Genomic DNA, 27,445 nt, shown 5'->3' with positions numbered 1-27,445 from the left:
TTATATTTAAAATGTATCCTTACAGTAGTTCCCCAAATTATGGATCTGCCATGAATATTAATTATTTGTTTTATGTGGCTCAAACAACCAGAAAGGGGTAAAGAAAATAAAGAACACCAGTCGACCCCAGCAATATCATATAAATGTTACCCCTCCCTCCAGCCTTTTTGGATATCGACTGTCAGAATTACACACTCCATAAGCACAACGTTTCATTTTCTCTTCTGGAGCAGACGTCTCTCTCATTGACTTCCATTCATCAAAATGGCTCGCTTGACTGAGGTCCCGAGCTTAGTCACCGTTGCTATGCTATGATTGATCAGTTACCGTTTTGGGGAGTGGTCGCGGAAGGGTCAATTAACAAAAGACACAATGACGCCACCAATAGCCTCAAGCAAGTTGAACGTGTAGTAATGTAAGTACTTGAAGACTCTATAAGCTACTTGTGATTATGTGAAGCTAACTACAAGTGTTGCCATTTACGAGCAAAAAAGTCACCCAGCCAGCAACAACACCTGATAACGTTTAATTGCACTTCTTAAACATTCAAAAACATTTAAATACAACACACACAAAAACACATATGCTGTTACTCAAGTGGAATACTGTACATTTATTAACAAATTGACCTTTCCATCCTCCTCCATGTAGAGAAGCACCATAGAGTTTAAGCAGCAGGCAGTGATCTGCTGGAGATGGATGTGCTGGGTTCTGTCAGGAGCTGAGGTGCCGGTGGTCCTGGTGGGCGTGTTGTTCATGAGGGTCCGGTGGTGCTGCTGATCATGCACTTGGACTGACGGAGGAGGGCTCGGCCGCCCCCCTGGAGCCGCCAGCTCTGCTGCAAGGCTTGCTGGTCCAGTTTGTTGAGCCTCTGGGAGCACAGACGCAAGTCCTGGACGCATTCGACAAGATCATCCAAGCACACAGCATTCCAGGGACCAGAAACCTGGCACCCTATATATATGAGAGAGAGAGAGAGAGAGAGAGAGAGAGAGAGAGAGAGAGAGAAGGACAAATAGAGAAAGAGTGGTTTGAAACAGACACAGACAGAGAGTACAGATACTTTGTCAAATGTACGTGTCCTTTAAAGGACTTCAATCATTTAGTTATATAACATAACTAAACATGAATGGAGATGTGAGGTGATTCTATGTATGTGCTGGAGTAGAGATGTGCCTCAGAGGAGCAGGAGGGAGAGGGTAAGTGTTCTGTACCCTGGAGGTTAAGCTGGGTCAGGGGCCGCCGGGCCTCCTTCAGAGCCACCAGGAGGCTGTGAAGACCAGCGGACGTCACGTCTGGGTTGGACGACAGATCCAGTGACGCCAGCGAGGGACAGACAGGCAGGAACCTTAACAGAACAACATTGGCGACACGGCCAACCTTAGTCTCACAGTAGATGACGCCACCAAAAACAGGCCCCAAAAATAACTCCGTATGTCTCCAGTTTACACCACATCCTGCCAATGCAGGCAGCTAGAAGTAACATGATGCATACCAACAGTATACGCCAAAGATGACCACAGAGAACGAGGATACAAGTAATAAACTTTCTAAATGACCATAAGAGGAGAGGTGCTCAGTGAGGGTTGCAGACAGACCTGGCCAGTGAGGCAACGCTGTGGTCAGTCAGTCCATTGCTGGCCAAGCTGAGGTGGCTGAGTGAGCAGTCACACTGTAGAAGAAACACACAACAAAACAGATGCAACAGTTGTAAAAAAGAACACAATACAGATGCTAACAACCGGAATTAACAACAGACAAGTTTTACGTTGTACACATTTTGACCAAGCAGATGAAAATGATGATCTGAGCTAGTCAGTTTGTACTCGGTAACAGACACACATTTATTGGGAAACTAACAAGGTCGCCCATCTACCCTTAAAAGCCACTGGGGATGATCAAACCTGCCATTTATTGACAAGATGGCAGGGTAATCTTGAATAAAATGGTCAGACGTACCTGAGCAAGGTGTGTGACGAGCTGCTCCAGGGGTGGCTGGTCGGCTGGCCCCCGGCACACCGCAGACAGATGGAGGTGGGAGAGGCAGTGTAGGGGCAGCGTCTTCAACACCAGCTCAAAGCCAGTGGAGCCCAGAGAATTATGGGATAGGCACACAGTCCTCAGGTGCCCAGTTCCTACATAAGGAGAGTACAATCACTAATACAGACCAGCTGGTCAGGATGCCCCTGACAGCCGAGCACTACTCAAACTAAAATTCTTTGTGGGGGAACAATACTGGGTTCATTCCTCAGTAAAGTAACGAAAGTTTGGCAAACAACCTCTTATTGCGGACACCGTGTGTAAAGAGGCAGTGCCAAATATTGTGCTAGTTTTTTAAATGAAGTGAAGTTCAACATGTACATAAGGATACAAAGAGATTCATGAGCGCAGAGCAGGGCAAGTAGGAATGAAAGTGGTATTACCAGCTAGGGCATTGGCCAGCAGGAGGCGGTGTTGCTGCAGGAAGCGGGCGGTGAGGCCGCAGCCCTGCAGGGACAGAGTGGCCAGCAGCGGGCAGGCCGACAGCAGGCAGGCCAGGGCCTGGGTGTGCCCGTCACCCAGCGGGTTCATGCTGAGATTCAGCTCCTCCAGGCACTACCACAGGGGGAGGGGAAGACAGGGACACATAGATCAGCTGTCATCGGTCATCCCTCAACATGACCATAAATCAGACACTAATGAAAATGTTATATCCGAATATATTCTTTTCCGTGAGCTTTAAAGTATATATGTAGATTGTAACAATAATTCTGTTGGTTTGCATCTTTTCGCCGCCTAGAAAGGGGGACCATTCATTCATTTACATTTACATTTAGTCATACAGCAGACGCTTTTGTCCAAACCGACGTACAACAGAGAGAAAAGCACTCATCAGTAAGTGCTCAAATAATGAGGGTTGTTTTTTGGGTTCTCTTGTTTGAATTTACACCTCCTCTCGTGTGCCAATCAAAAAGCAATTGAAAGTAATCAAATGTAATAAAGTACATTACTCTGATGAAGTAATTAACCCTATTACATTTCACAACCATCACAACACTGAATACATGCTTACATTACACACCTTCCCACCTGCTGAACATGACACCACATAGTCATCATCTCCAGTACGTACAAGGGAAATGGCGTAAGCCTGTTCTTGGTCTGCCAGTTAATCAACCACAAACCCAACTCTCAAGAATGCTTACTCATTTGTTCCTTGGTACAATCACCTGTCAGTAAATTATGGCTAAAATGGCAATGAGAGGATACTTAACACATTATTCTCAGTGAACACTCAACCCCAAAGTCCTCCAGGTATTTTGGTTCCCCCAAAGTGGAAAAGAACCATAATTAGCATCAGACCATTTGTGAAATTGAATGCCTGCTTCTGAGGTAACCGAGCTACCTAAAAAAAAACTTAAAAAGAAACACCATCAGGTCCATAATGCAAGAAGTACCAAAGAAAAGAAGCAAGTCTTGCAGGCTGTAAAATGCATGATGACAGTGGGGCAAGGGCTGCCGCTTGCGGGCCTAAATTGACGCAGTCTACCAACGCGGTGGCAGTGCATTGTGGGACTTGCAGTATCGGTGCGTGCAACATACCGGTGGCCGCAGCAGGCCAGCTCTGAAGGACATTAGATATTATCTGGCGGGCCAAATAACATTAAACTGTGGCCCATTCAAATCAATGGAACTTTTTGCAACATTCCGAGAAGCTGGCGGGCCGGATGAAATAGCTTGGCGGGCCGGATACGACCAGGTCGTACAAACCACTGTCTAGACATCCAAGATAAGCATTTGATGCTGCAGTTAAGGTTTGCAGTGCAAAGGAAATGGCAGTGGTTTTGCTCAATACATGCTGAACGTACTTACTGTAGACACCATACCTGACCTCCTAATACGGAATGATAAGTACATTACAAAATACCAGCTTTTGAGTTAACGTTTGACCTACTTTGACGGCTGTTCTGCCGTCTGCTTATTCAGGTCAGCAAATGTATATTTGTTTTAAATGTATTATTTTTCCTGTTACCCAACAAAACTAGGGGGGTCTGGGGGCATGCTCCCCCATAAGATTTTTTTGAAAATATCCTTTTAAATAGTGTCCTCTAGTGGGTTTTAGGAAGATAAATTAACACATTTATAACAATAAACATATTTAAGACATCTGCTGAGATAGGGATTTGTAGCTCAAGTGAGTCGGTAAACATTTTAGGCTAGAGTTCACTAGCTAGTTATAGCTGGCGGAGCTACTGAATAGGGTAGCATACCCACAGAATCAAATCAACAGTTTTGTTTCTTTTACTATTTTAAACTTCATGTGCTATACCTTTATATACAGCAGCTGATTATGGCAGCTTTCACCAGCTTGGGTCAGACAGTCGCTCCAAATCTGTCTACTAGATGTTATCACTGTCTGTCTGCACGTTCGCAAGACTCACTCACTCAATACCAAACAGCGCTTGCCACAAAATAAAGCCCCCCCAAAATAGGGCTTGATACGCCACTGTCTAGAAATATAGATGCTATGTCATGCTAAACACGTAGTGAGAACAGTAACACAACACAACGAAGTGCACCTGCTGGTATTACAAAAGGACCACCAGTAAGACTGAATAAAACGTTATGAATATCTCAGCCTTCACATATAACGGGGGAAAAAACAGCCTTAATTTCTATATTAATTTAAAGTTGTCCAATTTCAAGAAACCCATTCTTCAACACTATCTTCAAACAGAAAGTAACGTTAAATCTCCATCGCAACATATTTCGAGAGTTTGTGAAATAGTCGCTGCTGATTTGCTTATTTCTTATTTAAATGTTTGGTGGAGGCAATCCAGAATTACTGTTGATGAAATGATTAGGCGAGGAAAAGCACGCTGTTTGCATCCCTGTATACAACTTAAGCTTTTTTTTTATGTTTTTTTCCCCCATTAGACCACATTTCAAAGAGGAACCACATGACAAGAATGAAGACTTGAGATGCAATAAGTAGTGTACGCAATGGACTTGTATGGTGGCTTTAGAATTTTTGTGATTTTGTGATGCCCTGCCTCAATAGTAGTGGGTTGAGAAGTGAAGAATAACTGATGGATTTTCTGGGTTTAATTAACAAAAAAACAAGATCATCCAAACCCAGTAATACCAGCCAAGAGCACTGCTGACCCAACCTGACCTTTAGGTCTTTCCTCCAGTCCTGGATACTCACTGGGAATGCAGGTTGACTCTTCCCTTCCAGCGAATCAGCGGCCTTCTTGAGCCCTTCTCCCGTAATCAGATTGGCCGACAGATCCAGGAGGCGGAGCCTGGGCATAGTGGCCACAGCAGCGACCAGCTCGGGCATGAGGCCGTCGCCGAGACGGTTGGCCGAGAGACGCAGCTCCGTGAGACTGGCCTGGAGCTTGAGTGCACGCAGCAGAGGGGCCAGAGCCGGGGACGCCAGACTGAGCCCACACACACTCACAGAGGAGCCGCCGTCCTGCGCCTCACACAGACGCAAAACACGCACACTCTCCTCTGAAACACACACACACACACACACACACACACACACACACAGCCACACACACACACACGCACAGATAAGATGAGAAAAAGTGCCTTCTCAGTCAAGCTTCTTCCAGACATATCACAATTAATCTAGAATGTACAAATACTGAACACACAACTATAGGCAAAATGCTTGTGGGCAAATGACCTATAGATGCCCATTTGATGGAACCGTTTGAACCTTATCATCATCATCATCATCATCATCAGTTAATTCAGATCAGTTATCAGAAACCCCCAGAGTGGAGGTTAACACCTCTGTTACTATAACTGTATCCTGAAGTTGGATGTGTCAGGGCCGCTGCAAGCATGCAAGTGTGATGAGCTCAGCTCCCCCGTCTGTGCATGGACTGAAGGAGCTTAATATTTATGTTAACCCCTAATGCTATTACGCACAGTTATAGTTATTCTGTGAGCTTCTAAGGTGTAAAAATAATTGATACATGATAAGGTGGAAACTGTTCCATCATCAGTGAAAATAAGTATTTCACGGAAGGGTCTTCACTGAGTCAAATGGGAATCTATGTGTCATATGGACATATGTCCCTTAAAGCAGTTATTTGTAAATTAAAGCATTTGGGATAACAAGGGGAGAAAACGTTACTGTTAGAATGTTTCTACTCTTTGATGATGGCCATCAGATGCCATCACATCAACATGTTAACCGTCTATCTAAAATGCATGCTTTTCTATCGAATGTCAGATCTTCCTGGCGTTATGCAGTATTGCAAGTCATTTTTCTAAAAAAAAATTTAATGTTTTTAAAAAAGTTGGATTTGGTATAACTTTGATGACACTACCCTCTCACACATTGTGTGTCACATTCAGTGGACCAAATACATTAAATTATTAAGTTTTGCTGTGTTTGGTTGGTCACTGGAGAAGTGTGCATAGAAAGCTACCTTCGTTACTGCAGTTGGGTTATGCTCGGCTCATGTCTGTTAAACTCTTGAAGCGAGGCTGCCGTGCCAATGTTTAAGCAGCTTGTTATTTATGCCCGGTGTGAACTTGCTACATGATATTATTGATGTGTGTGTCTTAACTGTGACACTGGGTTAACTTCTTTCAGATGAGGACTAAGAAGAATATGACAAAATGCTGTCTGGCTTCCTGGCTTAATGCTTCCAGATTTAAAGATCTAATTTAGAAACTTTGCTTTGCTCTGTGGAATACACCATATATCTCTTGTGTGATACGTGTACCATACCCAAACCCTAAGGTTTAGAGATGAGAGCACTCACACCATGCTAGCATGCATGGGCATCAAGTCACTGTCCAACACAAAATGAAAGTAATCTAGTGATCTGGTTTCTCATCAGTCAAATCTGGCTCATTTACATCTCTCTTAGATATTTGGTAATTTGGTGACAGGGTTGCAGTAACTCAAACTGTTTAGAGAAAGCTACAATGGTATGTTGCCCATCAGTGACTCACCCACAGCCAGGCTGCGGCAGGCCTTCTGATAGCGCTCAGGCAGAGGGGGTAGGTCCCACGAACACACCTGGGCCAGGACCTGCATACAGTCCAAACAGTTACTAACTCAAGTAGCACCATGTTGGCTCTTTCAGTTATGGTCACACAGAATCCAACCCTGGGAAAGGCACTCTAGATAGAGGTTACTACTAGTAGTAATAGTAACAGTAGTTGCAGTAGTTCTAGTAACAGTGAAGGCATTTTTCTGATTATTTTTCTTTCTTATTAACAAATTGTCATGCATTATTTAAGTATTATTATCTACATATTATTTCTATTTCCCTGGCTCATCTGACCTCTTCGTTGGTGTGCAGGACAGCCAGGAGAGGGTCTTGAGGTGCAAGCAGAGCGCCCTCTTTCTGCAGCGAGAGGCGTGGAAGGAGGCCACAGGTCTGGTAGTGCCTCTGGGCCGCCTGCTCGCACAGCCAGGACACGGTGCAGGAGTCGGCCACGCTGCAGAGGGGAAGCCTCAAATCAAAACATGCAAATCAACCAGCCCAATACACAGATACTGGACTATTCAAAAAGGACCACTACCGTTAAGGTTATTATTCGGCCATGATGTAGAGGGGAGAGCCAGAAAGACAGATAATGGACCACTATCATTAAGGTTATTATGACAAAGACAGACAATGCACAAGCATAACTCGTAGCAGATGAAGACTTTTCAGTATCCTCAATCATCTCAGTAACACAGTGGTCAGCTACAACAGTTCCTGTGTTAAGCTTGAAGCGCACAACTAATGACAGCACAAAAAAAACTCTCGCCGGTACCTCTATGTTTAGGATGGTGTGGTGTACTGTTGCATGGTTTAAACTCCAAAGTGTAACATTTCAGTTCTGTAAAGCTATAATGGAGTTGTCTAAGGAAGTGGTGTAGTGTTTTGGATCATGGCGTGCGCTTTTTCTCTCCCCTCTTCTCCACAGACAGACCTACGTTCAGCATGTGTGCAGAGAGAGGTGAGGTGAGGTGAGGTGAGGTGAGGTGAGGTGAGGTGAGGTGAGGTGAGACGAACCTGTGTGGGACTGGAATGAGAAACACATTGTCCTGAACCCTGACCCTCATTCTGATTGGTGCAGGCATCGGAGCAGCGACGGCTGGAGCTGCGACCTGACACATGACCTGACACAGACAGATACACATGTTCTTAAGCAGTTGTGGGAATGACACATCTCTGCACAAACCAGAGGGATACATGCTCACAGGGATGCATACACAGGGAGAGATTCTATGAGAAAACAAAATGGTCTAACTGGACTAAAAACTATGAGGGCTTCCAGCAGTATTTAGCAATCAGGACGCCTTCAAAAGAATGGGCATCCCTATCTGCCAGCTTTTTTGAATATGCATTATACATTGAAGGGAATGCATGGACTCCTACAGTGGCAAAGCCCAAGATGCCCATAGCATCTTTTATGTAAAACTAATAAAGCTATATCACTGTTGGTTCAGGACATGTGTAGTGTAGTGCCAAATGTGCTAAAGATATTACTGACAAAAGACATACTTTCGAACAGTTATTTAGTACAGATGACTCACCCTTACTGGGGCACTGTGTTGGTGCAAAGCTGTGAACTGGGCAGGGTCATCATCCTGGAACATGGTGGGGCTGGGTGACCTGCTGACCTCTCTGCGGCCCAGCATCACCATGCCAGACAGCTGGGTCATCTTCACCTGTCTGGCTTTGGCCTGGCCCTTTTTCAGAGAGAGACCCCTATTGGAGGAGGAGCGTACTGCCGGGACACAGAAAAAAAAACATTAACTGTAGAAATGCAAAACAAAAATTCTTAATTCATTTGTAGGTACATCATCGGGAGTGGATGAGAGGAGGAATACCATTACGTTTGGAAGACAAGAGACCGTGGGCAAAGGAGTTCTGGTTGAGCATGCGTGGTGGTGTAGTGTGTGCCTAAATGGGCGTGTGGGTCGATGAGCTTGTATTAATGTAGAAGTGGGCACTCATGGTTCATAGGGTACATTCTCTGACCAGGATTCGAGGTCCATCATCAGGATATGTCTACATGCACAACTCTTGAAGCTAGAGACGGCAAATTTGTGAGAACCTCTCCCTCCAGAAAAAGCAAGGGTGTTTTCAGCTTACTCATCGAGTTTTACACCTCTGTAGTGCTGCGTGGAAGTGTGAAGTCGGGTGTGGGTGTGAGTGTGAGTACATGTGTATTAAAAAAGGTGCCTTCCTGCTTAGCCCAATGCTTGTTTCGTTTTGTCTATGGGTTTCCCACCACGCTGGAGGAAGCCTTTTAATTTAGCTCTTCGAACATGACGTCAATTCCAAGCATGCTAAAATTATTATTTTTCTCTAGTGACAGCAGCACCACTTGACCGCATAACCAAAGAATTTCTAGATAATGTTAGGATTACTTAAAGTTGCAAGTCGCCCTAAAACAGCCCAATAGTTCCTGCAGGGGAAACCGTCTAAAGAAATTGAAGTCAGAGCTACATACCCCTGGTTGAGGACTCAGAGGAGGCTGAGGAAAAGGCCGAGGCAAAGGCAGAGTGAGAGGCTGAGTGAGAGGCCGTATGAGAGGCACGGCTAGGCTGGTTTGCTGGATGCCCGTTGCTCTCCCTCCTGCCCTCTGGTTCATGCCCCACCTTCCTCTTCTTCTTCGGTTGCATCTCCCCCATGTCGTCCTCCAGCCAATCATCCGCCACGCACTCATCCTCGGGGACCAGGGCTGCCTTGTCATTGGCTGGCGGGGCAGGTGTGCTGCTGAACATGGGCTCAGATAGGCTCTGGGAGAGGAGGCGGGTCTTGGCGCTGCCCAGGTTCTTGATGGCCAAGCGGTACTCTTCTCTCCTAGATGAGGCGGCAGATACGGCCGTTGGCTCCCTGGACATGTTTGCCTCCTGTCTGGGAGGAACATGTGGGGCCGACGGGGCATCTGGGAAACGTATTCTGGGTTGGACGGGACGCAGCGGGCTGATGGGTTCATCAGAGTCGCTGTGATCCGAGCTGCTCACCGCCTGGAACGCCCCCCCCACACACACACACACACACACACACACACACACACACACACACACACACACACACACACACACACACACACACACACACACACACACACACACACACACACACACACACACACACACACACACAGAGACCAGTGAGCAGAGAAGAGACAAAACACACTGAAGCTTGTTTAAGATCAGAGGCCATCTCCAAGCTCCCGAGACTGTTCTCATACACTGCTGATCAATATTGCTTTTAAACCAGCAACATATGGACTCTGGCTTGGCAAGGCAGAGAAGCAGAGGGCCTATGGTTGTACGCAGCCAAATTATTCTCGCTTGCCCTCTAATAAACAGAAGTGCTGTCACAACATTCCACTCTGGCCTCCAGGTGCAGTGCCACAGATCCAAATAAGTTCAACAAAGCATTTTTTAATGAGCAAGGATTTAGGAGTAGACTTTAAAAAGTGCCCCAAACATGTTTCCTCCCTTTTTTCCCTCCCAAAATCTGAAAATCTGGGCTCTGAAAGTCGTTTGTTTTTTAAATGGCAGAGATAGAGCACCAGAAAAGCCAAGGATACGAAAAGTTACTACTACGGTTATTAAAGTAACACTATGGAGTTTCCGGAGCCACCAGGTAGGGGGTTACTTTTCTGCTGGACTATTCAGTAACTTAGTTGCGGTCTTGCTTTGTTTTATGTTGCACTTGCTTGATGTTTGACTGTGTGAGGAAAGTTGTTGACTCGCTAGTTTGTCGTAAACAAAGTAAGCAAATTTCAACAGGTTTCGCTAAGTTTAGCCGTCATCTCGTTAGCGATGTTAGCAAGCTTACGTTTGGACATTGATGCTAGTAATGGGTGCTCTCGCGTTGGCTTCTTTGTAATGTTATTGTCATAGCTATGTTGGCTAGCCCGCTACCTGGCAGCTCCAGAAACTAGTGTTACTTTAAACTAAAGAATAACACAAGAGATGGAACACTCACTTAATGTCATTAACCTTTTTTGGAAGGAAGCTGGGGACAAAATCCACACCCTCACTTAAAATCATTGTGTTTCAAAGACACAACGACTTTCATCAAGGAAACCTTTGCGTAAAACTAAAATAAAGACTTCAAAAATTACAGAAAAATAAACTAGGCTTTTAAAATGTAAATCAAAATGGCAGGGAGGTGACTGAGAATAGTGATGAAAGTGGGGTCAGGCTTTGGTACCCCGAACAATATGGCGTCCTCCGTCCCTCTGTGGCGGCGACCCGTGCTGACTGGCCGTCTGCGCTGGGTGCTGGGTGGGGCCAGGCTCTCCGGAGGGCTGCTGGGCCGGGGTGAAGACCGCTGGGAGGACATGAGCGGCTCTGAGTTCTCAGGGTCAAACAGCTGACTGTCCAACAGAAGAGCTTGGGGCTTAGGGGCGATGGGAGTAGTCAGCACTGATAGGGGCGAGCAGAAAGGAGAGAGAGAGAGAGAGAGAGAGAGCGAAAGAGAAAGAGAGAGAGAGAAGGACAAATAGAGAAAGAGTGGTTTGAAACACAGACAGAGAGTACAGATACTTTGTCAAATGTACCTGTCCTTTAAAGGACTTTAATCGTTTAGTTATATAACTAAACATGACATGGAATGTATAAATGCATTTAAAATGATAGCCTCTGTTGAAAAGCTATTGTATTGAAAATATAAACTGAGGTGTGAGTGTGAGGAGCACATTAGATGTTTGGTTGTTGTGTGGTGCTGTGAGCCACACACTTACCTCCTCCTGCCATCGCTCTCCTGAGGAATTTCTCAGTAGAAGCACACTCCTGCCTGGCCTCGGCGTCCAGCTCCCTATTGTACGTCTTAAACCACTGACGAAGGCTGTCCAATGGAGTCTCTCCCTGAACACACACACACCAAAAAACTCAGGTTTTGACAGATACTATCAGATTCTCATTTTTACAACTAAAATACAACTACAATTGACAATACAACAGACATCACATTTCCCTTGTTTCTTTTCTTCTTTGCTCATTAGGTCAAAGATTCATAAATCTATAAAAAATTGTATCATTAAGAATTACAGACTTTTTTCCCTCTGTGTGTCTGTGTGTCTGTGTGTCTGTGTGTCTGTGTGTCTGTGTGTCTGTGTGTCTGTGTGTCTGTGTGTCTGTGTGTCTGTGTGTCTGTGTGTCTGTGTGTCTGTGTGTCTGTGTGTCTGTGTGTCTGTGTGTCTGTGTGTCTGTGTGTGCAAGCCTGCATGGTTGCAGACGTAAGTGAGTATGTTCGGGCATGAATAACCATATTGACTTTAACATCCCAACAACCTGATATTAGCCAGACTAAGACGGTTATGAATTAACAAATTGCAATGGTCTGACGGAAGACTTAGTCAACCTAACAGTACAAGAGTAGTACTACACAAGATTTTTAGGGTGGGGATCACTTTTGCTTAGATCACAGTCAGAGCAGATCATGGCAAGTTCCTACAGCATTTTGTCAACACGCAGACAGCCTTCACTCACCCACAAACGTGTGGGTGGCAGCACAAGTTTTGCGAGTCAGATAGTTGTTATATTAAATTATTTTAAGAATGTGTATGGGTGTTTTTCACAACTCATGTAAACACCTTGTTTGGGCAAAAGCATGCGTGCAAGCACAGTCAGTGAGAAACTGTGTGTGAGAGCTATTTCACACGCCTGTGTCTTATCTGACCTTAGCGTTTCGCACGTTAACCGAGGCTCCCTTCTCTGCCAGCAGACGGGCTACAGCAAAATGTCCGCAGCTTAGGGCATCGTGCAGCGGGGTGACGCCGTCACACATCGGGCCGCCGGGGTCGTTCATGTTCGCTCCGCGCTCCAGTAACACGGCTACGATCGCTGGGAGGGGACAGGACAGGAAGGAGAAAAAAGGCCTCAGTGGTCTACTTCCTGTGTGCTTAGAAAACATTCACCTTTCACCCACAACTTCGGAAACAACTGTGTGTTGCTTGGTCTTTTTTCTTTCTCTTGGCTCTACCTTCATGCCCATGGTTGCTCGCCTCGTGGAGAGGAGTCCATCCACAGTAGTCTCTTGGATTGACAGGGTGACCCTAATAGAAACCATGGCAAAAAAAAAAGGGACAACCAAGTGAACATCTCATAAAGAACCCTTATAATGGACTCCCTGTTATCCAATTACTTGACCAAATACTATAAATAAAATAAAATAAATAATTTTAAATAACTAAATAAAAATAGCTCTCATATAGGCATAAGGCACATAAATCAGTATGTGTAAGCTAACAGAACAAGAAGCAAAACCACCCTCACTGGATGTTAGCCCTCTCACCTGTTCCATCAGCAGCTCCACCTGCCGGAGGTTCCCATCGATGCAGGCCCTGTGCAGACACGTCTCGCCCTTCTCGTTTCGCCGATTCCACTGCGGGGACACGCAGACGCACACTAGCCTCACGCATTTGCTTCTGCAGCATGTATATCTATTTCAGTGTATTTTGCACATGGAATCATGTCGCTTAGGACGACCACAAACTTGTTACTGGCGACAGGCACGTCGGTTAACTACATAAACCCCAAAAGTGAGTTGAATCTTTTTGTGCATGATCGCCTGTATGTGTGTGAACAGTCCAACGCTGGACTTGAGCATCAGGAGAGCATGAAGAGCATGAAAAGCAAGGAGAGTCAGGCAGCCTGAAAGAGCCAACATGGTGCTACTTGTCTTAGTAACTTTTTGGATGGTGTGCAGGTTCTAGCCCAGGTGTGTTCGTGGGACCTACCCCCTCTACCTGAGCGCTATCAGAAGGCCTGCCGCAGCCTGGAATCTGGTAACGTTAAACCAGGAAGCCTAAGGCTGAGAGAGTGCTCTTACCCGACCAGGCTTCCTCCGTCCAGACACCATTTTGTCATATTCTTCTAGGTCCTCATCTGAAAGAAGTCAACCCAGCGTCACACACACACACACATCAATAATATCATGTAGCAAGTTCACACCAGGCATAAATAACAAGCTGCTTAAACATTAGCACGGCAGCCTCTCTTCACGATTTTAGTTACAGACATGAGCCGAGCACAACCTGCAGTAACGAAGTAGTAGTAGCAGTAACTGCAGTAACGAAGTTAGCTTTCTATGCACACTTCTCCAGTAACCAACCTGTGATCACACAGTTATGTCCACTATTATTTCAGTTATGACCCACAATGTGGACTGTGCTAGACATGATGAACCACATAGCTACACAATAACCTGACCAGAGTTGGTAGTGTCATTAACGTTTAACCAAAACTGACTTTGAATACTTGTAAAACTACATAACGCCAGGAAGATCTGACATTCGATAGAAAAGCCTGCATTTTAGATAGAGGGTTAGCATGTTAATGTGATAGCATCTGATGGCGATGATTAAAATGTAATTACATTGTCACACTAACGTTTTCTCCCCTCGCTATCCCTTCACTGTGTGTGACAGAGCGCATTGCGTCTGTCACGTCAACCAGCGATTTCCCGCCGTATCATGATCATTGTAAAAAAAAATAATAATAATAATAATAATCTTATTTTAGGTATTCCTTTGGGTTTAACACTGGATGGGGTTTCTGAACTGGGAGATGACCGAGGGATATACTGTCTGAAATCCGCGGGACGAAAGACGCGTTGCGCGCAAGCTCAGTGTAATGATAATGTATTTAGTTGAAATTGTACCATTGTAAGTGTTCTTAAAGTGCAGGTAATTGAACATAAGAACACTTACATGCTTTACTGTTTTCACTAATATGCTTGGCCAGAATGTTCTGAGTCTTCGTACTTACCTGTTGCCTGGGTCATCCGGGAACGGGGAAGCAAACTGAGGTGCTGAGTTGGGAAAGCTTTTCAGCGTTCATTTCGCGCTCTGCTAGGGAAGCCCTCATTGGAGCAGGGGTGTTCATAGTGTTGTAAATAGTTATTTAATAACTGGTTTAATGGCTTTGTTAATAATACCACATGAACTTATGTATATGATGCGTTATGCCATATTGTTTATAAGGAGGAAATACCGTGCGAAACAGTTAATTGATATATGCACATTCAATGGTAACGGCCAATAGTTTAAATATGTGCCGCACAGCTGAGTTGGGGAGAGGTCGCTGAACTGAGCAATCATAAGGTGATAGTTGAGAATCAGGGTCTATAGCTAGAACATTGTCCCGGTTTGTGCGTCTTTTAGATTACATTTTTTGTGTGTGTTTATTTTGTCTTTGTCTGAACCTGCCGTAGCCTACTTTTTGGGGAAAAGCTCTTTTGCATTCATCCATCCTTGAAGTCTGACCTAAACCAACTGATCACTTAGTGTAACAAACACTCCTTTACACCAGTGCTTTTTACAGTCATTGCTCTATTCCCACCTTCGCTGGTGAAATGCAATCGGATTTTGTGACTTGCACTTCAATGAAATAAAAAATTAGCTATCCTTCATGCGGTATGGATTTATTTGTTTAGGGAGTTTGTTGTTTGGGCGATACACAGATATTTTGGGGGATGTGTTCCTCCTATTTTCGACACCCCTGCATGAATGTCACGTTTTAGTCAAGGAAAAAATCTTGTTGACAAATAAAGAATGATTCTCACCAGAGTCTGAGAGCTGGATGTCGCTGTCCTCCAGAGGCTCGCTGCTCTCCTCTTCTTCCTCTTCTTCTTCGCTGTCGTCAGGATTCAGTCCTGTAGTGGAGCACAGTTCTTCCAGCCGGCGGCGCGTGTCACTGGAGTGGTCTGAGCCAAACCGCTGCTGAACAGCTAGCCACTGACGCAAGACACGCTTCTGATTGGGGAAAAGAAAAAGATAACACCTTTAAAATATTACACAGTCCAGCTTCACTTTAAGGAACCAGGGCATTAAGTATAAATCTGAAAATTGTTGAGAACTAAGGCCTGGTATAGCCGAGTTAATTTACCGACTTGCATAAGGCATAAACTGTGTCATATCTGTCCATTTTATTGATCCATTACTGTGTCATAATGAGTCTTCACATTGAGGAAGCCAGGAACTGCAGTTCTACCAGATGTGTACAACCTCAATCCCCGACCTGTGGTCATTCACCTGTAGGAATGACGAGGAAGCTCCTTCTTTCTCAGAGCAGAGCAAAGCAGACGCGTAGCTGCTGTCCAACTCGTCCACAACATCCCCAGCCTCCTCCTGGGCCACTGCTATGTTCAACCATGTCTTGCACTCCTGATGTGAGGGAAGAAATTTGAGAAATATATGCGATCGATGATATTAATAATATCCTGCCATTGCAAGGGTCAACAACAAGAGCATTCCCAAATTATGATTACTAGAACCCACTTCATTGAAAAAAGGACAAGAAAAAGAATACAAAAACAGTTTTATCAGGTTTGAAAAATGTATGTCTCAGGATCACTCTGTAGAATGAATGCTTTCGAGCATGTTCATGGTTGTTTTTTGTATAATTTTTTTGTCAATGTTTTTGCTTATTTACTTTTCTGTTTCTGTTCATCTGTATTTGTGTGATAAAACTATAAAAAATAAAGTGTCAAACATTTATCATGAAGCTGTTTGTTGCACATACTTCAACCACAAGAGTTGATGGGAAACACTCACCTCATTGGGGTTGCCCTGTCTTAGTGCCAGCTCCTGCCTGTAGTGCTCTATGGCCTTAAGGTGCTGCCGCAGGTCCGTATAGGTAATGGCCAAAGACACGTGGATCACTGCCAGCTCCCGAGAAGTTTTCCCCAGAGTCTCAGCACAAGAAAGCTGCAAATACAACAGACGCATAGTGAGACAACTCAAATATGTCAACATAATTATGAGTATTACCAATCGGTTACACTGAGTAGCATAAACATTAATTATGACTGCTAGCAGGAGAGGCTGAAGACATGCTCACCTGCGTGAGGTAAGAGTCCAGTGCCTTGTTGTAGCAGCCCAGCTTAGAGTACAGATCCCCCAGCTGTTCAGCCAGCCCCATGGCCTCCTGGGTCTGCCCTTCCTTCAGCTCTGCTACAGCCTCTTCCAGGTGGACGCCTCGAATGGCTGCATGAGAACCAAAGCCCCGCAAGTCAGTAGTAGCAAAACACACACAATGGATCAGGCATATGGAATCTAGAAAGCCCTCTGTAGTTTTCAGGCATTGTTGTTTTTGGTCTAATGGAGCTCACCCTTTTTTAGAGCCCTCTTCACGGCTTCACGGTCGGCGGTGTGCAGTGACCCCAGGGAAAAGGCTTTTTTCAGAGAGCGACGAGCTGCCACGAAGTCCCCTAAAGAAAATTGAATCTAGATAGAGAAAGAGACAATGACTCAACACAAAACCTTTGACTGATAAATCAACCCTACTGTCTGTGGTCGGTCATCTTACCAGCAGCCACCTTTTATGCGTCATAGATATGGCTGCAAAAAGCTAAAATCTGCGGCTATCAGCTATTGCTAAAGTATAATCCCCCCCCCCCCCCCCCCCCACACACTTTTACTTATCAAGTAATTACAGCTCTATGAAGCAATGTAATTGAGTGTTAGCAGTTTTATGGCAAAGGCTGCACCAGGTAGGTCTGGTAGGTCCTAGACCACAGTGAGCCATTTAGGTGCCTGTAATGGAGTGTGGAAAGAGTTCTGTGGCTCTATCCAGCTGCTCTACAGAAAATTGTGCCTTAAACATTGAGAGGCTCAAGGTAAAGAGTCACTCTCCAGACGTTGCTTGCAGGGTGTGTAACAGAAGTACATTTACAAAAATAAAATGAAAAGGATTTCATAGTGAGGTCATTTAGACAAAGATACAGCATAGGTGGGTCAAAACAGTTACCTCTGCAATGCTACAGAAGCACTCGCTCTCCCCAAACTTGTCCTTCATCTTCCGGGCGCATTCTTTGGCCTGCTCTAGACAGCGCATGGCACGGGAGTGCTGTCCATTACAAAAATGGATTCTTCCCATCAGCGAGTTTGCTCTCTGAAGATCCTCCAGGAAATTGTTCTTCCTGCACAATAACGACAAGAAGCATCAAAACCTGTTATCTGACGTACTTGAAGACCTCAGTAATTGCATGAACTTGTTGATAACTACTTCAGCTGTTCGTTCCAGGATCACATCTTCTGAGTAGCTCCACAGTACACAGCTGTCCAATTTTTCCACTGAGATTAGTGCATATCCTCAATTTTAACACTGGGATGAGAACATGTCATAATTTTAACACTTAGATGAGTGCATATCCTCAATTTTAACACTGAGATTGCCCCATCAGGTGTTTCTTTCTTGGCTCTGCCTCACTGATTGGATGCCTGGCACTCACTCTGCGATGAAAACACTGCGGCGGATGTACTCGCTGCAGCGCTGCGGGTCCTTCAGGTTGTCGTAAACGCAGCCCAGGTTGTGGAAGAGGCGCGCCTTCATCTCACTCAGCTCCCGCGCTGGCAAAACACCTGCCACGGCAACACACACAAAAGTTCAGGTCAGCAAACTTTACCTTTACATGAGCATATATATGCCAGACCCCAAGTGCATTTAAGGCTGATTAAACCTGTGATGTAATTGCTGCAAACTAGGGATGCGTGTTGGCAAGAATCTGGCAATATGATACATATCATGGTACAGGGGTTAACATTCAATATATCGCGATACTCTCAAGCAAGACGATAAACTGCAGTTTTTTTCCTGTCTCAGTGCACAGTGTTACGTTTGAGTGGACGAGTCAAATGGCCGAAGCTAGGTTAAAACATTGCCATCTAGTGGTCAGGTGTGTAAACATAACACAACATGAACAACTGTCTACCCTTATCTTTGTATATTAAAAATCGATACAGTATATTTTTGAATCTATATATAGTATCGCAACATATAATATCATGATGCTGTACAGATATTTTCTTACACCCCTACTGCAAACAGGCAATTGCTCTCTGACAGTCTACCCCAAATCTGCTTCTAAGCCTCACATCCCCCACATGTCTCTCAGTGAAAACTGACAACATCGTCAGTGACCTTGACTAACCTTCCAGGCGATTGTCCACTATGGCCAGACTCTTCCTGAATGCCTCCTTCGCTTGGCCCAAGCTATCCTGTGACTTGTCCGATTCATAACGAAAGAGATAGGTCCGGCCAATGGTGGCCAGAGCTCTCTGCTCCTCTGCCGCATCACAGACGGAGCGTGCAAGGTCCAGGTGCCTCCTTTGATGCTATGAGAATCAGAGTCTCAGCGTTGCACATATAAAACATCATAAAGAGTATCTATTGTCTGGTCTGTTCTGTGTCAATTTGGGGTCATACACTCACCTTCAAAGCCAAATCTGTGTTTCCCATCTCAGCAAAACATTCTCCAATCTTTCGATTGGCCACAGCTGAGCCAATGACATCTCCCAGAGACTCAGACAGGGCCAACTCTCGTCTATGCTCCTCAATTGCAGCTTGGTAATCACCTGTCAAAAAGCAGTTGTCCATATCAACTGGAAAAGTCCATGTTTCACAATTATACTTATTATGAAAGGAAACGAAAATACACTGCACACCCACCATTTTTGGCAAATAATTCTCCAAGCTGATTGCAAAGACTGGCCTCTTCCCTCAGGTTGTGGTGGCTCTGCGCTTTGTTTTTGGCCTTCTGTAAATCTTTAGATGAAAAGAGGTAAATATTGATAACCAGCTAGCTATTAAGATGTATTTGTAAATGTTACAGGTATGACACACTTGCGATCGAACCAAGACGTCACTTGAATAAAATAAAATAAATTGTTACTGTTTCATAAAGACAGTATAGACTTTTTTTGTTGTAAAGCAAGCAAGTAATCCAAGAAGGCATACGTGCCACTAGTTAGAGACACACCATTGCCACAGTGATATTTAAACTAAACGTTTTAAGTGATAACGTTGCAGCGATGACAAAATAATTATCAAAGTATTGTTGGAACTTCTAAAAACATTTATTCTTACGTTTGATCTCCCGTGAAAAAGTCATTGTGAGCAGCTGACGTTATCAAACCAGTTGTCGTTAGCTAACGCTAAGAGCTGGAGTTAGATGCATACAACTAACACTGATGGCCATCAAACGTTAAGTTGCAGACACTGAATTGTTATATTACTGTTCGGCTAGCATTCCGTAACGTAAAACTCAAATGAAAACTTGATTGATCAACGCTTTTGCAGAGACGATTCACTCTATCGTAAGTTTACTCATTGTTTCTAGCATAGCCAGTCCTAAATTACTTCCTTTGCAACGTCGCGCCAATGAAGGATGCTGCCTACCGATTGGCTTGCGTCACATTACCCACAATGCACCGCAAAACTGTCAACAGAAGGATTAAGTTTTAGCTGATGGACGTGGTTGCCTTCAGTCTGAAAGTACTTCACTTCCATGTAACATATTTACATCTTTAATAATTTGTGGGGTGTCACATGCAGTCCATACTAGGGTTCTGCTTTATAGAAAAGGAATATTGTCTTGTATGCCTAGGGCAGGGCATGATCTCGAAGGTATGAGGATGTTTGCCTGTGAGAAAGGGTTGGCCTATTGTTTTTTGTTTTTTAAAAGTTAAGTTCATAAATGCTGCGGCACTTTTTGTGCAAAAAAATCTGGTCATATGGTTTATCGCTGGCTTGGTATTGTAAATGGCTTATGCTGTCTGTCCCCATCATTCTCCATCTCTCTTACAAATAGTTACGCCTTGACAACCTTGTGTGCATAATAAATGATAGGCCTACAGGATAGCACTTGCACTGTATAGACTCTATACAGAGTATGTCCCATTTGTTTTTGAAGCTGGTCAAGCATAGGGAAGTGCAACCAAATGTCAAATATGACGTTTTATATGTCCATTCAAGGTTGTAACCTATGCGCAATGAATATTAAATAGTAATACAGGTATGCTGTTTACTATAATAGTAATAATAATTCATTTTATTTGTAACGCACTCTTCATTCAGAAGAATCTCAGAGTGCCAACATTTTAGAAACAAGCCATAATAATAAAATAAGAGTAGTTATCATAAGCATAATAGAAAACTTAGTGACAATGATTTATCACAAGGCCAGAAATGCCTTCCTGAATAAAATGTTTTTAGTCCAGTTTTAAAGGAGTCCATCATCTGCGTTGCCCTTAGCTGTTAGGGAGGCTGTTCCATAAGCGTGGCGCATGCCCGGTTGCCCATGGTGCGGAGCTTGGTGTTGGGGACGAGGAGGAGCGAGCTGTTTGAAGATCTGAGGGTGCAGGTGGAGGGTTGGGGAGTAATTCATTCTTGCAGGTAGGGAGGTGCATGCCAATTAATGCATGTATGGGTGAGTATAAGAACTTTGTAGTCAATCCAAAAAGAGACAGGGAGCCAGTGTAGTGAGTGTATTATTTGTGTTTCGTGCTCATATTTCCGGACCTTCATCAGGATCCTGGCAGCGCTGTTTTGGATGGTTTGCAGCTTCTTGCCAGTGATCCCATAGAAAAGCGAATTACAATAGTCCAGTCTTGAGGAGATAACTCTTCTCTGCATCTGACAGGGTTAAAGTGGGGCTGAGTTGGAGATGTTTTTTTAGAGTGATAAAAGGAGGTTTTGCACAGGTGTTTTCTATGGTCATTAAAGGTCAGGTGAGGGTCAAACCTAACTCCGAGATTAGTGACTGTGGAGAAAGGGGGATGACCTGGCCCGTCCAAGGTGAGCCGAGTTAAGCAGGATGACTGAACCTGGTGTGGAGTGACAACAAGAAGGGCTTTGGTTTTGCTACGGTTTAGCTGGAGAAAGTTGTTGCTCTTCCATGCCTTTATCTCCCCAAGTCAGGCGGTGTACTCTCTACATTTAGCCTTCACCATTGGTGTAATATTTAGTGAAACTGGCTGTGGTTTCCAGTTGTGACCATGTTTTTTGCAGGTCGTTGCTTTAGTCATGCCAAACCGTCAAAGCTATGTGTGCAATGAAGTACCCCCAAAGGTGTAATATGTCATGATGCAGGCAATGTGTCTTAATGCTTACACTATACTATATACTTTTTTTTAAACTGCATAACTGCATGCAAAGTAATTTGGCTTTGTCGCTCACGTTTTTTATATATCCTGCTATCCCGTCCCATCAACATATTATATTCTTGTGATAACAATTCTTTGTCATTTGTTTGTATATGAAAACTTCATGCACTGAATTACTTGAACACATTCATGCATTCATACATACATAGACATACATGTACCTACATGTACCTACATACATGTACCTATAGCCTGCATGCATATCATCGCAAAATGTGGTCGTCAAGCATGCACAGTGTACAATGGACCAAACTGCTATCCTTATTTGGATATTTATGGGTTGACGTATGAGAAAGAACATCTTCACCCTCTGTTCCTCAGCCAGACCACTGAAAATAAATAGTGGCAATGTGTGAAAGATGCTGACTTGTGACTAATAGTGAAACAATTTGTGGCGGACTCTGTGGTTTACATGGGTCTAAGTATATCTGTAGACATGCAACTTACAATATGTCAGTTTAGAATGAGTCTGATGAATCATCTGAAGTTCCCACACAGCCAGAATAATTCGCCTCTTGTCTGTCTTGGAGTTCAACTATGCAGGCAAGATAGTGTAGCTGAATCTGGAGCCTTAATCCAGTGCATCAATGTGCTACAATGGAGGGACTTTTTCCAGGGTGTATGTCTATAATACACAGTTACCCGATAAAACCACAAAGCTCTTTAAATATATTCGTCCACGCAATGGTGAAAGATCCAGTGAGTTGTTGTTTTTTAGTCAGATACTAATGATTCTTTTGGAATGGTGAAAGATCCAGTGAGTTGTTTATAGTTGTTGTTTATAAGTCTTTCAGTCAACTTTTAGTTTGCATTGAGTTGCATTTCACAAGTCCAGAAAAATGTTCAGGTCTACACAATTTGATTTTTTAGAAGTATATACATTACCTTGCATAAGTATTCACCCCCTTGGATGTTTTACCCTTTTATGGCTTTTATAAATCAGTCATGGTCAATATAAGTTGGCTTTTTGGACAAAAAAATTCACAAAATAGCTCTCTTGAATGTCAAAGTGAAAACATATTTCTACACAGTTATGTAAATAAAATAAAAATATGTAATGAAAATAAGTGATTGCATAAGTAATCACCCCCTTGATCACCCCCTTTATATAGACTGACCTAATTCAACAGAGGTCCAGCCAATTGGTGCTAAAAGTCTCACAATTAGTGAAATGGGGATCAGTGTGCAGTGAATGTGTCTCAAGTGATTGTAGTGTAACGACACCTGTGTCTGGAAGGTCCATTCACTGGTCAGTATTCAGTAATCAGTATTCCTGGCTACTGTTACACCATGAAGACCACAGATCACCCTAAGAAACTCAGAGAAAAGGTTATTGAAAAGTATAGGTCAGGGGAAGGATACAAAAAATGTCCAAGGCACTTAACATCCCCTGAAATTCTGTTAAATTCATCAATAAGAAATGGAAGGAATATGGCACATGTGTAAATCTGCCTAGATCAGGCCGTCCTTACAAACTGGGTGACCATGCAAGAAGGAGACTGGTAAAAGAGGCCACCAAGACACCTATGACTACTCTGAAGAAGTTTCCAGCTTCAGCAGCTGGTATGGGAGAGACTCTGCATACCACCACTGTTGCCTTGGTTCTTCACCAATCCAAGCTTCATGGAAGAGAGCCACTGTTGAAAAAATGCTCCACTTTGGTCTCATCAAACCACAGAACCTTCTTCCACTTGACCATGGAGACTCCCGCATGCCTTTTGGCGAACTGAAGTCGATCCTTTTTTTCAACAGTAGCTCTCTTCCATAAAGCTTTGATTGGTGAAGAACCAAGGCAACAGTGGTAGTATGCAGAGTTTCTCCAATCTCAACTGCTGAAGCTTGAAACTTCTTCAGAGTAGTCATAGGTCTATTGGTGGCCTCTCTTACTAGTCTCCTTCTTGCATGGCCCCTCAGTTTGTGAGGACGGCCTGATCTAGGCAGATTTACACATGTGCCACAATCCATCCATTTCTTGATGATGGATTTAACAGAATTCCAGGGGATGTTTAGTGCCTTGGACATTTTTTTGTATCCTTCCCCTGACTTATACTTTTCAACAACCATTTCTCTGAGTTGCTTAGAGTGATCTTGGGTCTTAATTGTTTAACAATAGCCAGTAATACTGATTACTGAATACTGACCAGTGAATGGACCTTCCAGACACAGATGTCGTTATACTACAATCACTTGAGACACATTCACTGCACAATGATCCCTATTTCACTAATTGTAAGACTTTTAGCACCAATTGGCTGGACCTCTGTTGAATTAGGTCAGTCTATATAAAGGGGGTGATCAAGGGGGTGAATACTTATGCAATCACTTATTTTCATTACATATTTTTATTTTATTTACACAACTGTGTAGAAATATGTTTTCACTTTGACATTCAAGAGAGCTATTTTGTGAATTTTTTTGTCCAAAAAGCCAACTTATATTGACCATGACTGATTTATAAAAGCCATAAAAGGGTAAAACATCCAAGGGGGTGAATACTTATGCAAGGCACTGTAATTGTGTTATTTATGACAAGAAGACCTGCTTCCTGCACCTTTCATTTCCACATCAAAGATGTATCTTTAAAGGCTCTCTGTAGCACAAGGTGAGCAGTTCACATGTTTATGTTTGCATTTTATCTCACGATCTAATGTAGTGCATGCTACTTTTTTGATAATTGCATAGTGGGCAATGTGCTTTGGCCCCTCCAAAAGCAAAGGGTTGTAGAGGTGTTGTTTTTGAGGCTGGGTGGGTATGGTGAAACATGTTGAGGTTAACAGGCTCCAACCTTGTTGCTTGAGATCAGCTATAAAAGGCGAACCTGCATACCTATCATCCTCACTGTTTAGAAGATGAGTAGATTTGTGTTCATAGGTACCATCTTCCTCTGCTTCGGTGGGTGAAATGTTTTCATGATCAAGTATGCTTTCTTTACAAACTGGCAAATTGCACAAATGCTGAATAATATTTCTCTTCTCTTTTGTAGCTGTGAATGGCCCTGTACATGGATCTAAATATGGACAACACCTTCGGAGGCATACCAAAGGCGAGAGTGTTTTCCTTACAATTTAGTTCTAAAAGTTTATACGTTATGTAAATCGCTTTGAACAAAAGTGTCTGCTAAACCATAAGCGTAGCCATTTGCACATAAGGTATTTTTCAACTGTTAATATCAAAATGATCAGATGGGTTAAGTTCATGCTCTTTAATCTCGATGTAGGTCCAAATCAAGTAGATGATATCCTGGAGAATGAACTGATGTTTCTGCGTTTGGAGCTGAAGGTATTGCATGTGAAAAGATATACTGCCATTGTGTGATGATTTCATGCTGTATCCTGTACATTTCAGTTACAAAGCTTTGCCTGCAAAAAAGTCCCTCTTCATTACTTTACAGAAACTCAACATCACCCATCAAATCCCTGGAGTCTGCAGTGTCTGTAAACTAGTGCTGGGCAAGGTCATCAGTCAAATACCTGAAAATGAGACAAGGGTATGGTGAAGTGAAATACCTTTTAAAAATATCCTTCTTTATAGGTACTACTGATGGCAGATTGTTTCTTAATTTGATTTTGGATGTTTCCCTCCTCCTGCTGCTCTGTCTTCTCATTCTCATTCTTCCTCTTTCTTCTCTTCTCTTATCTATCTTTCCTATTTTCTGCCAGGCCCACTTGGAAGCCATCATACATGGGACTTGCACAAATGTTGGTGTACCAACTTGGATTTGCAGCCAATTTGTGAACAACTACCATGTCAAGATAATGATCGACATCCTCAATAAGCATATGAGGGATCCAAGGAAAATCTGCCTGGCCCTACGTCTGTGCTGGTGGCCAGAGCCCTGGAACAAACGCAATGTTGAGTAACTCTGTCACATGCATGTTGTGCAACCGATTTGCGAGTATAGATAAATTGGTAACATGCTATTTTTGTGAAATTGCATTCAGTCATGTTTTTAATAATTGATTGAGTATGCTGTTCAGTGCTTCAGTGCTGTTTGGTTGTAAAATCATTGTAATGCTTTGCTTTGCTTCCATATCATATTGTCTTAACATTATCATTATCATTCAGTGGTTGTTTTGGCATTATTAAAATAAAGAGAGTGATTATTAATACTTTAATATCTTTATTACAAGTGCTGTTTCCAGAGGGTTCTCTCTTTCAATGCATGCTTTATGATCTGTGCAAATGCAAACTTCTGATTGGTTGAATAGATGAGATGTGAAACAACCAATCTCTGAATTCTTCTCCATTTTTGGTCAATTGCTGGAGGGTGTGAGATAATCTGAATTAAACAGCCAACAACCAAGCTTTCAAACTAATATTTGTCCAAAACATCTGATTTTATTTTGATTGTCTTGCATTTTACATTACACCCAAAGTAGGACAATACATTAAAGGTGCATTAAGGATTAATAGCTATTCGCTAAAGGTATGCTAGCAGCTAAAACTAACGAAATCTCTTGAAATGTGCTGACTTTGACATTATGACAAACTAATTACTCAACGACTGTCCTTACACAGTCAAACATCAATCATGTGCAACACAAGACTAAGCAAGACGGCAAATAAGCTACTTACTAGATCGGCAGAAGGTAATCAAAGTCAGGTCGGCGGGCATCGGCAGGCAAAACTACAGAACGCAGTTATATGCCTATCGACACTGCTATGCCATTGGCACGGACGCAATTCTCCATATTAAAAGTCATTGTAGCGCCCCAATTTTTTTTAAGCTGTTATTTTAAGGTTAAACTGCTTATCCTGACCCTAATCCTGAAGCATAATTGTTGCATATTGTGCCTTTAAATGTTGCCTTGCAATCCACCATTGCAATGACATGATACTATGAAATATCTCATCATCTGCAGAGGGGTCAAAGTGTTGACCTTTTTTGGTTGACCTTTTTAGTATGACTTCCGCTTTTTTGGATAGCATGACAGCCGCTCTTCCTCATCATGGCTGATGAAGACGAGCGGCTGGGTCTTAATCACACTCACACCACTTTTAGGGGAACAGAAAGGCCAAAGGTGTTAATCTGATGTGTAAACGGATAAGGATGTAGGCTATAGGCAATGTGCCTTAATGCTTACACTATACTGTATATTTTTCTTTTTAAATTTTTTGTCATTTGTTTGTATATATGACAGCTCACACTTATGCGCTGAATTACTTGAGCACATGCACACATACAGTACGTGTAAATACATGCATGCTGCATATGTGCATATATACATGTACATGTAGCCTACATTTATATTGCAGATATTTAACCCCTCTGCCATCATTTCCTGCATGCAGTGTCACAACCCCAAACAATTTCCTAAGAATTAAACCTTACTTAGAAACCAACACAACTATGTTTATTTTCTAGTTTCCAGTTTTGCACAGCTATTATATACCACTCTGAAAATACACATCACTTTCTATATTTAATGTATTGTCATTTATAGTGCTATAGTTTTTAGAAAGACTGCAGTAAGAGAAAAAAACAACATCAACTTTTAGTCAGACAGCTTTTTCATAATAG

At 43.2% G+C, this 27,445-nt stretch overlaps 1 protein-coding gene across 1 annotated transcript; it reads right to left on the bottom strand.

Moving 5' to 3' along the window:
* Positions 1-754: 754 nt before the first annotated feature.
* On the bottom strand, positions 755-19,871 carry tonsl (tonsoku-like, DNA repair protein; the record flags this gene model as incomplete). Its single annotated transcript, XM_080849928.1, has 28 exons — positions 755-954; positions 1,215-1,348; positions 1,599-1,672; positions 1,960-2,135; positions 2,424-2,595; positions 5,189-5,496; positions 6,964-7,042; positions 7,299-7,455; positions 8,019-8,125; positions 8,543-8,736; positions 9,466-9,985; positions 11,187-11,401; positions 11,713-11,842; positions 12,657-12,820; positions 12,960-13,032; positions 13,272-13,361; positions 13,809-13,864; positions 15,543-15,732; positions 16,012-16,143; positions 16,534-16,686; positions 16,820-16,965; positions 17,091-17,205; positions 17,729-17,900; positions 18,213-18,342; positions 18,912-19,095; positions 19,193-19,335; positions 19,430-19,525; positions 19,847-19,871. 28 exons carry the CDS (start codon positions 19,869-19,871, stop codon positions 755-757), a joined length of 4,335 nt encoding a protein of 1,444 aa, XP_080706054.1.
* Positions 19,872-27,445: the final 7,574 nt, after the last annotated feature.

Source organism: Sprattus sprattus, assembly GCF_963457725.1.
Source record: "Sprattus sprattus genome assembly, chromosome: 13".
NCBI lineage: Eukaryota > Metazoa > Chordata > Actinopteri > Clupeiformes > Clupeidae > Sprattus > Sprattus sprattus.
The sequence above is the reverse complement of the archived record's forward strand: the minus strand, read 5'-3'. Positions and strand labels throughout refer to the sequence as shown.